Source organism: Cavia porcellus, unplaced genomic scaffold, assembly GCF_034190915.1.
Source record: "Cavia porcellus strain 051 isolate PalLab524CR breed Dunkin Hartley unplaced genomic scaffold, mCavPor4.1 scaffold_5, whole genome shotgun sequence".
Taxonomy (NCBI): Eukaryota; Metazoa; Chordata; class Mammalia; order Rodentia; family Caviidae; genus Cavia; species Cavia porcellus.
In genome coordinates, this window is record NW_026947488.1 from 61,823,267 (window position 1) to 61,841,435 (window position 18,169).

An 18,169-nucleotide genomic window follows, 5' to 3' on the forward strand; every position below is an offset into this window, starting at 1 on the left:
ATGGCTTCAGAATTTCAGTCTATTGTCAGCTAGCTGGCTCCAAGGCTGAAATATGAAGAAAAAGCATTGTACAGAACAGCTTCTCATTTCATGGGAGATGGAAAGTAAAAAGCAACAGTAGTACTTGGGACCAAATATAATTCTAGGTAACATATGACCTACTTCCTCTAATGAGGTCCTGGTTACCACCTAATTGCCCATTCATCTATGAACTCATCAATAGGACCCCTGATGGTATTAGTGACTTCAAAATCCAATCCTCTCTCCAGGAGTGTCTCTTAATCCAGCAATCTGACAATTAAGAGTAACTGGCATGTTCCATTTGATCATCACACATTGCACACACTTTTGATTAAGTAACATTGTACCCCTTAAATATATAAAATTACATGTCAGTTTAAAATTTTTGAAGTAAAAGAAAAGGGGGGGGGGGAGAAACCTGGAAATAAGGATAAAGGTATAAACTAAAAAATTAACAGTTTTAATATAGCTACACAAAGTATATCAATCACAATTTGGAATTGGAGCTCGTTGAAAGAAAATTTCCACTCATTTTTAAGAAGTTGGGTCCTGACTCAAACCTCTTTTCTCAAATATTAACTACCAGCTTGGTATTCTAGCCTCCTGAAAAGAAAGAATGTGGAAGTTGGGACATGAAATCAAATCCTAGCTTTGCCTCTCATTTACTGTTTGACCTAAGGTAAATTTTCACTTTTCTTTTATTGTATTTTTTTGTTATTATTGTTTGTTTACGTTGGAGGCTGAACGTATGGGCTTTGCACTGAGCTACAACCAAGGCTATTTCAATTTTTTTAAAAAAAATTTTTAGACAGTCTAACTAAAGCTCTGAAATGCTGAAGCTGGGCTAGAGCTTGAGTTTCTTCTGCCTCAACTAATAGGCATGCACCACAATACCTGGCTAAATTTCCACTTTTAAATTTTGTTTAAAAGAAAAGCATAAAAAATCTATTTCATGACAATAACATGATGAATAGATGACATGGAAATCACCAGCCCAATGCAAAGTTCTAAGTAGAAACTCAGGAAGATGTGCTATATATGTCCACAACCACAGAATAGACCTGACTGAATTATATGGAAGTATAGAAAGCCTTGTGAACTAATGAGCATGAATATATGAACTAAAGTATAACACAAATGTAGATGGCTATTATGTCAACTTGGTTGAAATTTCTTACAATTCTATCTACTAAATTTTATGGTAGTAACTTCTTCTAAAATCAGGTAAGTTTTGAGCTGGGGATATAGCTCAGTGACAAAAGCCCCTGCCTGGCAAGTACAAGGTCCTGAGTTCGACTCTCAGTACCAGATAAATAAATAAAAGAATAAAACCAATGTCCTACCACAAATACATATATTAAAAAGTCATTACATTACATAATAGCAACTTCACTGAAACTCAAATCATATCTCCTACCAAAGAACATTTGGGCATACAAAGTCCTTTTCCTCAAGAAAAGCACATATCAGGGATTCAGCTATACACACATAAAAATTAAGACAGGTTGTAAGGAACAATGTCATATCTTGCTGAAAGGGTGATAAATTCCCCTAAGGAAAAACTACAGGCTTTTAAGGACACAAATACTTAATCTAAATCTTGTAAAGGAAGAATTTTAATTGAAAGAGAACAAATTCAAGTAATTATGTGGGTAGTTGATTCTCATACCTCCAATCAAGTTTATTTTCAATTTTGTAGCTATAACCCATTGTGCTCAGACAAAGCAATATAATCTGCCTATTGCCTCAAAAGAATCACATAGTAGAAAGAGGAACTAGAATAGTCTCCAGATTTTAAGTACAGGACTCTTTCAGTTAACCCAAAAATGTGTCAGAAGTACTATACCACCACAAATACCTCTACAAATGAGATATTGTAAAAACTGATTGCAGTATATGTCTTTCCACTTAATTTTTCCTTTAAAAGTGGAAGATAATAGCAAGTATATAATCAAATGGTGAAGTTCTCCTTTCTTTTTTTTTTTTTAACATTAGCCTGGAAAAATAAGCAATTAAAAATTCTGGCAAACAGAAATAATGTTTAACCAACTACATCAAAAACAGCCTTGTTGACTAATTCATTACAAACATTCTCCTTCCCCTACTCACTCACCCACTCACAAACTGCAACAAGTAGGTTGAATATGCATCATGATTCTAACCACCAAATGTATTTCAAAAATTAGAACATTTATGAAATAATTATTCATTGTAAAAGTGCTTATTTGGTGATGTTAATAAAATACTACTATCTTTAGGTATGTTGATGCTGCAGCGATGCTTTAAAAGAGAGAAAAAGAAAGTCATGCTTCTTGTTTCAGCAATTATGGTATGTAACTTCTATTTATTTGTTCCTGGCTCATAACTATCTCCCCAAGGCACAGAAAGCAGACTTTTCTTCTTCACACTGGGTGTTAGAAACTCAACTTTCCTAACCTCATGTATTGAAGTTGGCACAAAATAATTATCAAACCCACCAAGCCCAATAGTAAGTCATAAGACCTTCCCCTCATTATAGAGGACCCTATCTTGTGTCCTAGAGAGTAGAATGCTGCACAAAGAGGTCACGAAGAATGCTGAGCCAAGTATGGTGGTGCACTCCTGTAATCCCAGCACTTGGGAGGCTGAGGTAGGAAAATTGTTGCAAGTTCAAGACCAGCCTGGGCTACAAAGTGAGCCCAAGGCCAGCCTGAACCGCAGAGCGAGACCCTATCTCAAAAAGACAAAAGAAGAAGAAAAAGGAGGAAGAGGAGTAGTACTAGTAGTAGTACTAGTATTAGTAGTAGTATGCTGAAAGAGGCCTTGTATGATTTCCATATCCAGTCTATTAGCATTATGTACACAATGAGGTTTCCAAAAAGCTCCAAAACAACAGGAATTACATCGTGAATTACATCGTGAACATGCAAAGGTCACAGAAGGATACCACTGACAAGATATTGAGGCTCCGTGTTCTTTCTTTCATATCATTTTATATAAACCAGTAAACTGATAATAGTAAGTATTCCCCCTGAGTTCTGATCAAGCAAATTAACTGAACATGAGAGGAAGCCAGGTGTGGTGGAACATGACTGTAATTCCATCAGTCTTCCTGATACAGGAAGATCAGAAGTTTAAACCCAGCCTCCTGGGCAACTCAGTGAAACCTTATCTCAGTTAAAATGACTGGGGATGCAGCTGAGTGAAAAGATTCCAGATTCAATCCCCAGAACTGCAAATACCTGAGGAGCAGACTGTAAGAACACCAATTTACAGACAAGTCAGTATAGGAAGAACAACTTGGGGCTTACAACTGACATCTAAGTAGTAGAATCTTGGAACTTCAACTTGTGGTATCTACTACCATCTGTCAAAGCTGAACTGGATTACAGCTAGTGTCCACCACTACAAAACTGACTGCATGCTCCCCGGTGAAAAGAAACACCACTTTTAAGTCACAGAGGTCTTCTAAATTGATTGTTGTGGTGTGACAGCAGAAGAAAAAGGTTTAGCCCAAAAACAGCAAAGCATATTGAAATCGTGAAGAGGTGGAATAATGTCAAGATGACCTTAAAAATAACACAAGAAAGAAGAGAAAGAGGTGAGGCAATGAAACAAGATTAGTCATTGACGATACTTGATAACTGTCTAAATTGGATGGGGGGGCTTGTTACACTATGTCTCACAATAGCAAATCACTTCATTAAGTCAGAGTAGAATATAAGCCTCAATCCCTTGACACATTTTACAGCCACTGCTAAAAGATTATGGACACTTAAATAGTAACTGTAACTCTTATAGAATGTAAAGATATTGTTCAATGCAGGGTTACCCAGGGCTCTTCTAAAATTCTCACTTACATATCAAAAAATTTATTCTGAGACTGACCCCAATCTCCAAACTAGTACTACCAAAACACATTATTAGGCACTCACAGGAAATCAGTCACATGTGAAAAGCAAAAAGTCTTAACTATGCTTCATATAATGTTATTACTTCCTCTGTGCCTTTACATGGACCACCAAGGAGGGATGCAGAAAAAAAATGACACTATAATAATTCTTTTTTCTGATCACTACTAAGCCAGTTAAAGCTTCCAAGAATCTCTAATACATCATTAACGTTTTTTAATACAATGAAAAAAAAGTTAATCTACTTATGTGGTAACTGTTCAAGGAACAAAGAAGACAAGTGTAATACATACTGGAGGCCGGCCAGGACGACCCCTTTTTCTTTTTCCTTTGACCTCTGTTTCTTCAAGTTCGCTGCCGGCATCAGAATGGGCAGTAGTTTCATTAGTTGAATCCCTAGAAAATGTCATATTATTTTAGTAAACAAATGCATAAATACAATGCAGTTCTGCTCAACTATTTTCCTTACTTGTTGGCATATTGCTATAAGTGATTAAATACTTTAAAAAAAACGTCTTCAGTAAACCAAAAATGTTAACCTTCCCTTCCTAAGTATCATAGCACTAAATGATGTGAATCCCTCAGAGTATGAAATTACTGTTGAAATGGCAGCTGCTGTTTTTGTATTCTGTACAATTTTGTACAATTACCTACCTTTTGAAATTATAAAAGGTTAATTCTTTAGTATAGAAAGATGAACACTTGGAAAGAATTTTATAAAAATTATTAAAGTCAGTTGTGTTTCAGTAATTGTCACCAAATGGCTCTTCAAAAAATATGTGCAAATACATTATTGTAAATATTATAAAGATACACAGCACACAATTTATAAATATATAAAACTATTGTAAATTGCATAGTGACCTAAATTACTGAGAATGGTTTTAGTAATTCTTGCCAACTCCTACATCCATATTTAACCTATAGCTGCAAATAATGAAGAAACATGAATTTTGACATTAAAGGTAGTTGATGTGTTTTTCACTTTAATGAATAAGATGTAGATAAAAAAAGACAACTACTAGACTTTCACTTGTTAGCCAATACTTAGAGCAACATCATTGTTTAATCAGAAAATAGTTCTTACCACTGGAAGAAAACTTTCTCAGTATTGCACTACTCATAATATACCCAACATACTTCAAAGTATAATCCTTGTTACAAATGATTTATTGCTTTCTGAAATGTACAGACAACTGCCAGGCATGGTTGCACATTGGTGTAATCCCTGTACTGGAGAGGATGAGGCAGAAGTCACTGTGAGTTTATGGGCAGTGAGAGAGAGATCCTGTTTCAAAAAAAGAAAAAAGAGGAAGGTAGGAAGGGGAAAGGAAAAGCAAACAGAGAAGGAAAAAGAAGAGGAGGTAGAGAAGGGAAAAAAGGAATCCGCATGCAAAAAACAATAATTAAGTCATACTTCGTAGCATTTGCTGATAAGTACTCCCACCCCAGCCAATTTCAAACAACAAAGTGGTATCAGAAAACCCAGAGTTTGGAAGTGATAAACAGCACTGTACTATTTAAATACAATTTTACCAGAGATGTACATCAGCTGTAAACAAAGATGAAGTGATATAAGGCAGATATGATGGGGTACAACTGTAATTCTAACACTCTTAGAGGCTGAAGTAGAAGGATCTCAAATTCAAGCCAAGCCTGCTCAACTCAAAAATGTATCAAAATCCTGTTTGGGGGGGTGGGGACCTAAGGACATAGCTTACAGCCAAGATTCTTGCTCAGTCACTGGGTGGAGGGATTACAGAAATAACAGATATCAATTACAAAGTGATCAATTTGAGTACTTACAGCTTATCTTAGTATTTAATTCGAAGTTTATTTATATAATTTTTTTATGCTGCCTATGTTGTACTGAACTGGCAATCTTTTGACTTTTACAAATCAATACATACTGGCTCCAACATGACTTACAAAAGCACTGCTCCTACAAACAGGAATCTCTCACTAACATACATACACTAACATACATATACAAACATACACATCTACAAATCTCCACATAAAACTACAAACAGCATGAAGAAGTATGGGGAATCACTCAGACTGCTTCAAAGCTCAGGGGGCAACTGAGGACATGACCTCACTATGTAGCCCAGGCCTAAAGTAGGATAAAGTTATATAACGTAGCACAGGTAAACATGCACGCACTAGTTACAGCACTACACACGAGAATATAAATAGGTGATAATGTGTGCAAATATTATACAATAAAGATGTAGAAGGTTCTTGTGCTCTGCTTCACACTGCCTGCTGTAGGTGCTGGTGTCTTGCACAGGTGCATTCTTTAACCTAGGATCTCACCCCTGAAAATCCCTCTTGGGTCTCAGGGAGCCAGAGAGAAAACTACACAGCAAATAGGAAGCCTAGTATGGTTGATACATTGTGTCAACTTGAAAAGTTAGAAGTTTAACAAAGAGACTTAGCAGGGAGCCAAGGTTCTTACTTTGTAAACATTCTGAGCCTATGCAAGAAGAGGGCAAGGAGATTTTGTAATAAAAATGGGGGCAAGGAGATATAAGGGACGAAAAGTAGCTTGTCCATTACCTCTTTTTTTTTTGTTGTTCTGGCTGCTGGGCTGAAGTGTTGCACAGGTGCCATGCCAAACTGCCTTGGAGCCACCTGATTATGAACTGAAAACTCCACAAACAGTGAGCTAAATAAACCTTTCTTTCTTCATTTTAGGTGTCTTTTTTGGCATACTTTGTCCCAGCAACAGGAGAAAAGTAACCAAGATAAAAGTCCAATTTACAATCTATTTCTCAATCTCCTTCACTGAAGTTCTCCTTAGTCTTGTTCTCTTTTGTCTTAATTCCTTAAAGATCAATGTTTAGGGTCTACTTGTCTCCCCTATTCTTCTTTGAATTTTTCTTATACTTAAAAACCTATCCTTTGTTGTTTTTGCTTTTGTGAGACAGGGTCTCTCTATGTAGTTCTGTCTGTCCTCTAATTCAAACTCAGGACAATCCTCCTGCCTCAGTCTCCCAAGTGCTGGGATTCCAGACATATCGTCATAATGACTTTAGCAATAAGCCTGATTAACATTCCAGACCTCTAATTCAAGATTATTAACTTGCATGTGTGACCTGTGTCTTGGAAAGCCACTGCAAATTTATCAATCACCTCATCTAAAATTAGATTTAAAGAGAGTGGGGATTGGGGTTGAGGGATAGAGGAAAGTAGGTCATGATCTATGGCATGTGCATGTATGGAACTATCACAGCGATTTCTGTTAATCTGTACAATTAATATGAATTAACATCTTAATTTAAAAATAAAATTAAGTACAATTCTGACTTACCTCTTGCTGTTTATAGAAACAGCACTTTAAGAATAGCACTGGTTTCTAAAAGTAAGTCATCAGTGTATTTCAAATTACTACACAAAACTCATTATCACCGCAATTACTCTATTTATAGATTTATAGAATTCTTGTCACTTTTCCCCTGGTCTTCTGCTAACACAAGTCTTCCTCAGATATCCTTTTCAGTATAGTAATCTGTGACTCTTTCCATGATCATGAATCCCCAAAACAACCTTTGATTTATCACCCTGTTTTACCTTCTTCCTCTGTCCAAGCCACTCCACACACTACTGCCAGGAATAGTCTTACATCATGTTTTTTTCTCATTTTTCAGTCTAGGCCTGGAACTCCCAAGGGCTTATAGCACGACACCCAGCTAAGTCTTAATGTCTTATAACTACTTGTCAACTCTCATGTGATTGCATAAAGACAACCACAGACAATATGTAAGTGAATTGGTGTGGCTATGTTCCAATAGCAAGTTTACAAAAACAAACATCTCTGACTCTCACAAGAGTCTGTCCATCCTTGATCAAGTCACTCAAATTTGTCTCTCAGGAAAAGTAAATATTTCTTCAGCACATCATCACATCAGCACTTCAGCACATTTATTTGGACTTTAGTCCAAATAAATCATGTTTAACATACACTGTGTGTCAGTTTATAAACACATATAAACTTGGAAGAAGTATATTACTGTCCTAATTGTACAGATAAGGAAACGACCTAATAAATTTCTTCATAGTCATACATTGAGCAAGTGGAAGAGTTCAGTACAATTCAAGGTGAATGTGAATTTTTACTGTTGTGGTGGGATACTAGAAGGCAAATTACACTTTTATGTATCGTATGTAGACAAAACCCACTATTGCTTTTGATACTTACAGAACTCTCCGGGCAACCTTAAAAGCAAGCCAGTCCCAGCATATAAAAACTGACCCATGACTTAAGTAAACTAACGTGCTAAAATAATATAGTTTATTGTCCAAAAAACCCACTATAGTATAATTTCTTTTATAATTCTCCCACTGGCAGACAGCCTAAAAGAATTATTATCAGCAAATACTACGTATACTTATTGAAATTCATTTATTATAATATATAATACTTTTTGTTTTCAGCAATGAAAAGATAACAGAAGGAAAAATTGCATTTTATCTCTAACTCCGAATCCTAATCTGTGGAATAGCATTACCAGTTAGACTTTTTTTAGATACTATATAATGAAATATGCATTTCAATTTTTTTTGGAAACAGACTGCCATTACTAGACTTCTGTACATACTGTATACTAATATATCTTTTTGTTGTTGTTGTTTTTCACACAGGGTTTCACTATAATTCAGGCTGGCCTCATAACTCACAGTGACCCTCCTACCTCCACCTCCCAAGGGCCTGGGATTACAAGTGTGTATCACCACACCCAGCATATTTCCATTTTTAAAGTTTTGAGCAAATGGAAAATTTCCATTTTAATGCATGAGATTCCACAGTATGTACAGATTTCATTTAATTATTTCTCTATTAATGCTTACTTAGAATGTCTCTAGTTCTACAATATTACAAAGAGATACAATAACTTTCTTTATAGATAAATTTTATTATACATCACAAAAAAATCTAAGATAAGACACGTAGAAATGGTGGGTCATGGCACACAAGTTCAAGTTGTTCTTCAACAACTCTGTAAATGGCTACATTTACCTTTATAAGACTATTGAACATAAATTAAAAGCATATAAGATGATATCAGGACAGGCAGAGGATCTTACACCTATAATCCCAGTACTCAGGAGGCTAAGGCAGGAGGATTGCTCCAAGTCTGAAACCAACCTGGGCTACATAATGAGTTCAAGGCCTGAATTACAGAGTGAGACCTTAGCTTTAAAAACCCAAAAAATCAAAACCAAAAACAAACAAAAAATCAGATCAGATCTTATAAAATTTTTACTTTGTAAAATTGAAAATTCTGTTTACCTGACTTCATCTCTATTCAAACCAGTTTAGTTCAATTTATCACTGCTAGCCAATATACTGCAAAAGCCTCTTCTTAATGTATATTCTTATCTCCTCTCTCTCTTGTTGAAATCTCACTACTGCTTCCCAATGCAGAGGAGACAGATAACATATTTCCAAATAGAATGTAGCAATATGATACTGCTCCTCTCTATCTAACAGCCTTCTCATGTCAACTCTTTACCCTGCCACCAATATCAAAACAAACAAAAACAACAACAACAAAAACACAACTAGTAAAGGGGGTAAAAGACTACTTCAAGGCTTCTAAAATAATATACTTCTTCCTACTATCTCAGTGACTTTGTAAGTGTCATTTCCTCCATATGAAATAATTCCCTGCTCCCTTCTCCATTTTCCACATTCATCTCCCACTTCAGACTTCTCAATTCAACTACCCCAACCTTATAAAAAAAGTAGATTAAATAAAAGCATGCCTTAAAATTCTAACAGTATGCCTAACTTTTCCTCCACAGCACCAATGAAAATTTAAAACTATGCATCTGTGATTACCCAACATCTACCTTCATAAGTTTTATGGCAACAAAAAATGACTTTTTTACATGTATCTATCTTAAATCTAGTAGTCTTATAGATTACAAACATGCAGTATTTGACAACAGTTTGACAATTCTCAACAGCAATAGCTGTTAAGATTTAAAAAATAATCCATTAGCCTTTAAGTATATCAGCCAAGAAATAAGGGCCTTTCTCATATCTACATTTAAAAAACTATAACTGAATTGATCATTTAAAATACCTAGTTCGTAATATTTTGCTTTTGCTTAAAGACAACTATACAGACCAATTTTTTATGTATTATCTTCAATTTAAAGACATCAGATATTAAAGTTTCCTTTCTCTAATGGTGTTATTATGGGTAAGTGTCCCACAGAGACCCACTTGTTTAGAAGGTTTAGTAGCTATCCTGTGGTAGTATCAGGAGGTCATAGAACTTGTAAGGTGCAGTGCTTAATAGGAGGTACTTGGGAGGGGTGTCCTTGAGAGGGATATGAGGACCCTGGCTTACTCTTGCTTCTCTCTGCTTTCCAGCTGCCAAGAGATAAGCAGTTCATTCTCCCACTAGCTGTCTCCACAATACATTGTTTTATCACTGGCCCCAAAAGATCAAAGCCAGCCAACCATGAACTGAAACCTTCAAAACTATAGAGCTAAAAACATGTTTTTTACAATATCAGAAATCTGTATGCACAAAAAATTGGTTCCAAAAAGTAAGTTCATTCTTGTGACTATTCCTAACCATGTGATTCAGACACCTTTGTAAATGAATTGAAAAAAGAATTAGGAAGTTTAGATAAATGTTAGAATGTTGTAAGTGGAGTTAAGAGGCAATTCCTGTAAGGGTTCTTAAGAACAGAATGTTAAATGTCAACAGGAAAGATTATACTCATAAAGTATGAAATGAAAATGCAAATTCTATTGGGAAACTGAACTAGAGGACACCACTGTTACTCCAGGGCAAATAACGTGGCTTCCTTTAGTCTATTTCACAAAACTTAGGGAGAGGCTGAGCTTAAAGGTAACAAATAGACGAGGTTATCTGGCAGAGGAAATTTCAAAGTAATAGGGCACTCCAGCTGTTTTCAGTCAGACAAATGGTAATAATTGGGTACAAAAAATGGAGTGTAAAGACTTGAAATTTTTAGAACGTGGCCAAAAAGAGTACCAAACAGCTGCTACCAAGGAGGTATAGTTGCAATTGCTAATGACATTGAAAGAAATCAGGTGCTTTGCACTGGAACAACAGTAAAAATATCTTGAAGACATCTCAAGAACCAACAAGACCTGAAGGCTCACTGATTGTTTCCATGGGATTCCTTTCCTCCTACTCAGTCACTGAGGTACTAAGAGGCCGTTACGGCCACGGTTTGAGCAGACCACGGCATTTGTTACAATGACGGTAGACCTTGTCCTCCACATGATTTGGATTTGCAGATATACAGACTGAAGGGGTGATGAAGACTTCCACCACTATTTCAAAGAAAGGCTTAAGGAGCCCATGCAGTGTGTGGAGCAGCTGTATTTAGGCAATGTACGAAGTTGTGAGTGAAGCTGAAGCTGCAATAGAGCCTCAAAGAAGGTAAGAGATGGCAAAAATGAGTAATATTGGCCCTAGAAAGCGACAGACAGCAAATATAATCAGTGAGAAAGAGTGTACATGTGGGATTCAGCTAGTTAAGGCCACTGATACAATGCTACTCAAGCACTTTCGAGGTCACATGTCAACTTGTATGTGGGCTCCAACACACAGAGTTATAAAACTTAACACATTCCTGATGGCTCGAATGATCAGTGGTTCAGAGCCGCCTGGCAGCAAAACACATAAATTATGTCCTGCTGTGAACATGTTAAATATTTTCTCTGCACAGTTTTGGTTTTGATTTGATCCAATTGCCCCTTACTGTTTTCCTATACCTGCTCTGGGAATAGGAATATTCTCTTCTGTGCCACTGTATCTTGGAAATATGAAAACTTTTTTAAAAAAGTGATTCATAGCTGAGTCTGTCTTGAATTGCAAAGGAGACTCTGGGTTTGGACTACTGAGTAATAATGTCATGGTATACTTTAAGACTCTAAGAGAAAAAACGAAATACATTTTGTATTGTAAGACAGACATGAGCCTTTCTTTGGGTGCCAGGGTCAGAATGCTGTGATTTAGATAAGTAGCCCCTACAAGAGGATGTGTCACAAGCTTAGTCACCAGCCCAGTAGCAGATAAGTAGCAGTTTAAGATGGGAGACCTACTGGGATGTTAGGTTGCTAAAGGCTGGGTTTTAAAGGAATTTTGGATTCCCTTTCTACATCTCTCTTTGCTTGTTCATTATTATTATATAGGGTCAAATCATCATTATGATATAGGGTCAAAAATATCATGTGGTAAGCAAGGTGCTCTAAGGATCACCACACCGTGATATGCTACTTTACCAAAGGTCCAAAGTAACAGAGCCAACTGATAATAGACTGGAACCTCTGAAACTACAAGCAAAAATAAGCCTGTTTTCTTTGTAAGTTGATTGTCTCACATTTTTGTCATAGTCAATGAAAGCTAAGCTAGAATACATAACACGATAAAGAGATGGATTAAGAAAAATAGTATCTGCAAACATAACCACAAAATTTCCCAAAAAACCATATACCTTCATAAAACCATGTTACGTTCTGAACTTGACCAACAATACCATTTCCACGTGAGAAATATAAACTGGCGCCCATTTACCCAGATACCAGATCAGCACTACCTAGTACCTATAAAATTCAGTTACAAACAAGGTACTAATAAATAAATAAATAAATAAATACAAGCACAATTTAAATACCAACCTCTATTTCATATCTTATCTCTAATGCTAATAACCAGTGTGCCAGGAGTAGATCGTACAAAAATAAAACAAACTTGTATAGTCTAAGAAATGGGTAAGAGACATGGAGGGGGAACATTATGCCAGTGAAAGAAGCACACATGAAATGTAGGATCACAAAATGTTATCTACCCCAACTCTGAGGGTTTAGAGGAGCTTTTTGCTAGAGCCATGATACTTCAATTAAGACATAAATAGCAAGTTGGATAGGTAACGGATAAGGCAGAAGGCGAGGGAGAAAAGAAGAGGAGGAGGAGAAGGGGAGAAGGGGAGAAGGGGAGGATAGAGAGAAGGGTGACATGGAGAGAAAGGGAGCGAGGGAAGAAATTGAGAGACTAAACTCATGTTGACTTAGGGAGTACAAGAGAGTCAAGTAGATTAGGTAGAAACAAATTAAAATATACCTGCTATATTGGAGAGAAATAAGAGGGGATAATATTGATGGTCTGTGAAGCAGGTAAAGAAATTTGGAAGCTTTGTGTATGAGAAGTTGAGGGGGGAAAAGCCAGGAAAGTAGACCCTGTCTCTTAGAAGAGAGATATATAAATGAAGTAGAGCAATAACAACCTAAATAATTCCTTAAACATCACTTTCATTATAACCAAAGCATCAATATCATATAGGATTAAAAGTATGTACATTCCTATTTTGCATCTTGGTAAATGCTATAAATGGTACAATATCTGCTATTACCATGAACATATTTTCCAGAAAATTCCAAAATCAGTTCTAACTCTACATTATGAATCCAACAAAACTAATGATATGTCACAAAAATACCAAATGGTCATTTTCTAAGATTACTTCTAGTAAGCAGAATAGTTCACCAATTTCAATCTCAGGGAAAAAGTCTTAATGAACAAGGTAAAAGACTACAGAAAGAAGGGATTCTGGGAAATGGAACAGTAAGTAGCAGGGTAAATAGGGTCTGTAAGAGAAACAGTCCAGATGCTCTAGGATTGTGGAAAATACAAGAAGGAAGGAAGTGGACCCCCTTGACCCAAAGTGAGAATTGAAGCTCATAGAGAAAATACAAAAAAAAGAAGAAGAAGAAAAAACTTAAACAGAAGGTGATAGCTGGTGGCACTTTCACACAGAGCCACAACCACCAAGTGAGAAGCGCTGTTGGAGCCTGGGGACACATGGTCACAGTGAAGCTGGTGGCTGGCAAGCCCTAAGGCCTTTCGAGACCAGAGAACTATATTGGCAGACAGTGAATGTGGGGGACTCTGTTCTCCCAAAGAAGTGGGCGTGTGACTGGAGGCCATTTTGGAGTCAGGCAGGATAAGCCTAGAGCCAGAACTGGAACTCTTCAATCAGCCACTCCTACCTCAGAGCAGACTGATGGAAATTGCTTGGACTGAGTCCCACCACTGTGTGCAATCCAACAGCCACAACCAAGGTTTCCCTAAAGCTATTCCCAACCAGCTCCACCCACCCTGCCCATACTAACATGGTGTCAGCTCCCTGAGGCTAAACAGCTTGGGAGGGAGGTGCAAAGCTTGCTCCTGCTTGCATTTCACCAGCCACCAATAGCCCTACATCAGCACACCCAATGGTCACCAACAGACATTCCTAGCTAGCACACTTCAGAGAAATTACAATCAACACAGAAGTTCCAGGGACCCCATTACCCACTTGTCTGCAAGAAACCAGGAACATGACTAGAGGAAGAAGCAAAAAGCAGTCTCTGATCTCCAACCTAAGCAGTACTGGTCCAGGAGATGTAAACATGGAAGAGATCAGGAGTAGCACACCTGAAGTTTCTGAAGCAATAGCAACTGAAAGAAACAACTTCAAGAGGCTATAAAAGGACTTAGAAATACTATCTCAGGTAAAAGAAGAAATGAGAAACATAATAAAAGAATTGCTAAGCACCTCTAAAGAAGACACAGATGGAAGAATAGAGGAACATAGAAAAACAAGGGAAATCTTCAATGAAAAATATAAAAGATTTAGAATACATGAAACAAATTGAAAGAGATTAGAAGGATATTGAAAACTCCACTGAAAGCTGGCAAAACTACTTGAAAGAAACGACAGACTATCAAATCTTGAAGACAGTTTGCAGCTTGCGATCGTGAAAGGAAAGATCTCTTAAAAATAACAAGGAACCAAGAAGTAACAATATAAAGGCTACAAGATGATAAACGTATAATTTAAGAATAAAAAAAGTGAGTGAAGCAGGAGTAAACACAAATGAAATACAAAGGCTATTTACAGAAATAATGAAAGAAAACTTCCCAAGCATAGGAAAAGGAAATGATATTGAGATAAGTGAAGCATACACAACTCCAGCCAGCTATAACCAAAACAGATCTATACTCAGACAAGATCCCAGAAATTCAATACAAGAACAGAATATTAAGAGCTGTCAGAGAAAAGAAACAGATCACCTATAAAAGAAAATCCATCAGAATCATGACAGACTTCTCAACACAAACCATCAAATCAAGAAGAGCTTGGAGTGAAGTATTCCAAGTCCTGAAAGAAAATAACCTCCAACCCAGATTGATGTACCCTAAAAACTAGCTTTCAAAATTGGAGAAACAAGATACTTCCATGACAAAGAACAACTGAAGGAATTCATGACCACCAAGCCAGCCCACAAAAATTACTGAAGGACATTTTAGAGAAAAAAGACCATGGTTTCAGGAACAGTGGCAGAGGGAGCTCACTGAATTGGGCAGACAGTAGAATAAAGAGGAAAAGTAGACAACCAATGGCAGAAAAACAGTATGTCAGACACGAGGCAGAAAAGGTTGGCCATAATCACTAATATAGATGGCTCTGATTCATAAAAAGAAACACAGGCAGAGTGGATCAGGAGGTAAGGTCCATCACATGCTTCATATAAGAAATTATTTAACCTGAAAGAGCGTTTATAGACTGAAATTCAAAGATGAGAAAACAATGCTCTATGTGACAGGGAACCAGAAAAAAAGTGGGGGTAGCTTATCCATCAATGGCAGATTGGCTAAAAAGCCATGATACTTTTACACAATGAAAAACTACTCAGCTATAAATAAAGATAACCCTGAGGCTCTTGTAGGCAAATGGATACAACTTGAGATCATGCTCAGTGGTAAAAAGGTTCAGAATCACTTAGGTGAATAGCGGTTACCTCCCTAATCTAAAAGCTAAAGGAATTAGTGGGATCCAAAATGTACAATACATCCTGTGAAAGTGAAAGGGGAGGAACTGCCTAAAAAGGGAAAGTAGTGCCCATTGTTAATCAATTATCATGATTTTAAAAACCCATATTGCTTTCACTATTCTGTTTAGTTTGGTTTTATTCTGTTTCAGTTTGTCTACTTGTATTAGATTTGATGACATGGGCAACTATTCCAAAGATAGCAGGATATATTATGGTAACGACTTTTGATTTCCTATTAGCTTGATTTGAAGCTTGATTTGAACAGTGAAATATGCTTTCACTGTTTTGTTTTGACTGATTTTATTCTATTCTGTTTTGTTGATAGTATCAAGTCTGATGGTATAGGCAACTACTTTGAAGACAGTAAGATGCACTATGATACTCATTGTGGTTTAATCTTCTTTTGAAGTCCTATAATGTCTCCAATGTTTTGTTTTTATTGGTTTTATTCTATATTGTTTTGTTGAATTTTATTATGTCTGACGATATGGGCAATTCTTTTGAAGATAACAAGAGGCATTATGGTAGCTATTATTGATTTCCTTGTATTTTGTTTTTAAGTCATGTACCATGTTGATCCTTTTGTTTTGATTGACTATTTTGTTTTGTCTCATTTGGTTTTATTCTCTTCAAAATAAAACATTAAAAATATTGAAAAAAAAAGAGTAGAGGCAGAAGAAAAAAAAGGAAAAAGAAATTATCAAGAAGCCAGAGAGTTAGCTAGGCAGCATAAGCGCCTGCCTGGCAAGTATAAGGTCGTGAATTCGATCCCCATTACCAAAAAAACAAACAAACAAACAAAAAAAATTAGAGGAAGAAGAAGAGTAGAGACAGTTCAGAAAATAAGAAGATACAGAATAGAGATCAACAAATTTTTTTCTTTTAAATGGCAGGACTGTGTATTTTAGGCTTTCTAGACAAATTTAGTCCCTATCACAATTTGCAGCATAAAGCAGCTATTATCACTATGGAAACAAGTATAGCTGTAATCCAATCACACATTATTTACAAAAACAGGTAGAATGCCAGATTTGGCTTTCCAGTGATAATTTGCTGAATCCTTAATAGCAGAACAACACCTTTTAAATTCAGTATCAAAAAACATGCTGACATTCCAACAGCAAGGGCATTGCTGGACATGGCAATTATATATGCTAATATTTCTATTTCAAATATATCATCCCAATATTGGAGGCTATAGCTCTGTCAAATCAAAACAATCATGTGATAAATATATATTTGTTCCCTTTAAAAAATTTCAATACTTACTGTAACACTGGTAACTCTGAAGTAATCATTGTTGGAAATCTTGTTCCACAATACAGCAAAATAATAAAGTTCTACAACTCGAAACTTTTGAAGCAACCTTAAAGGCGATCCTGTTAATTAAAAAAAGAAAATTATAAAATATGTCAGAATATATAAACTATAACTAATCAACATAATAGAAGTGTACTCGATGCAGTGTACTCGATATTTACCCAAGTAAACTGAGAACATATCCACAAAGAAATTTTCACAAGAATGCTTGCCTTAATTTTAATCATAACTCCCAAAACTTAAAAGCAGTCAAATCCTTCATTAAATTATGGGTAAAGTGTGGTACATCCACACAACACAATAATATTTGGTTTTGAAAGGAAATGTGTTATCAAGCTGTGAAATGACACAGAGGACCTTTTAAAAGCATATTACTAAGTGAAATAAGCTAATTATATATTTTATCATTCCAACTACATGACATCCAAAGGTAAACCTATGGAGACCATAAAAAGACCAGTAATTACTAGGGACTGCAGGACTGGAAGGAAAACAGGCAGAGCACAAAGGATAGTTAGGGCAGTAAAATTGTCCTAAATGATACTGTAAGAATGGATTTGTTTCATATGACTAGTAAAACCCTAGGATACACAACATCAACAGGGAACTGTAACATTATACAGACTTTGGGTGGTAATGACAAGCCAATGTAGATTCATCAGTAGTAAGAAACGTACCACTCCAGTGCAACATACTTAGAGTGGAAGAGGGTTAGGCATGTGTAAAGATGTTTAATAAAATTCTATACTTTCTCCCCAGATTTATTGTGAAAAAAAAAAAGTGCTTTAGAAAATAAAGCTTAAAAAAAACCAGGAACACAGAAGGATAAAACTGAGTATCTAAAATTGGCCATAGTACAAAATCAAAGGTATAACTGGAAATTCAGATGGAGAAATAAAAGTACAAGGCAGAAGAGTATGTTAAGAAATAATGCAAAAGAATGTTTGAATTAGACTTTTTGTTGATAACTATGTAAGCTGAAAGATTGTATAGTTGCATGTTTAAAATGTTATTAGAAAATTTAAAAATATGTTGAGAGAAAATAAGTCAATCCTAAATTATATAA

General features: G+C 36.1%; 1 protein-coding gene across 6 annotated transcripts in view; it reads right to left on the bottom strand.

Annotated features, from left to right (window-relative positions):
- Stag1 (STAG1 cohesin complex component) overlaps positions 1-18,169 on the bottom strand; it is a 426,216-nt gene that overhangs the window by 293,174 nt on the left and 114,873 nt on the right. For all 6 annotated transcript variants that reach the window (XM_063249046.1, XM_063249048.1, XM_063249043.1 and 3 more), the window contains 2 exons: positions 17,053-17,162; positions 4,205-4,307 (listed from right to left, as the gene is read on the bottom strand). In XM_063249046.1, coding sequence (XP_063105116.1) covers positions 4,205-4,307; positions 17,053-17,081 — 132 coding nt within the window. In that variant the 5' untranslated portion in view covers positions 17,082-17,162. The remainder of the gene's footprint in view (positions 1-4,204; positions 4,308-17,052; positions 17,163-18,169) is intronic.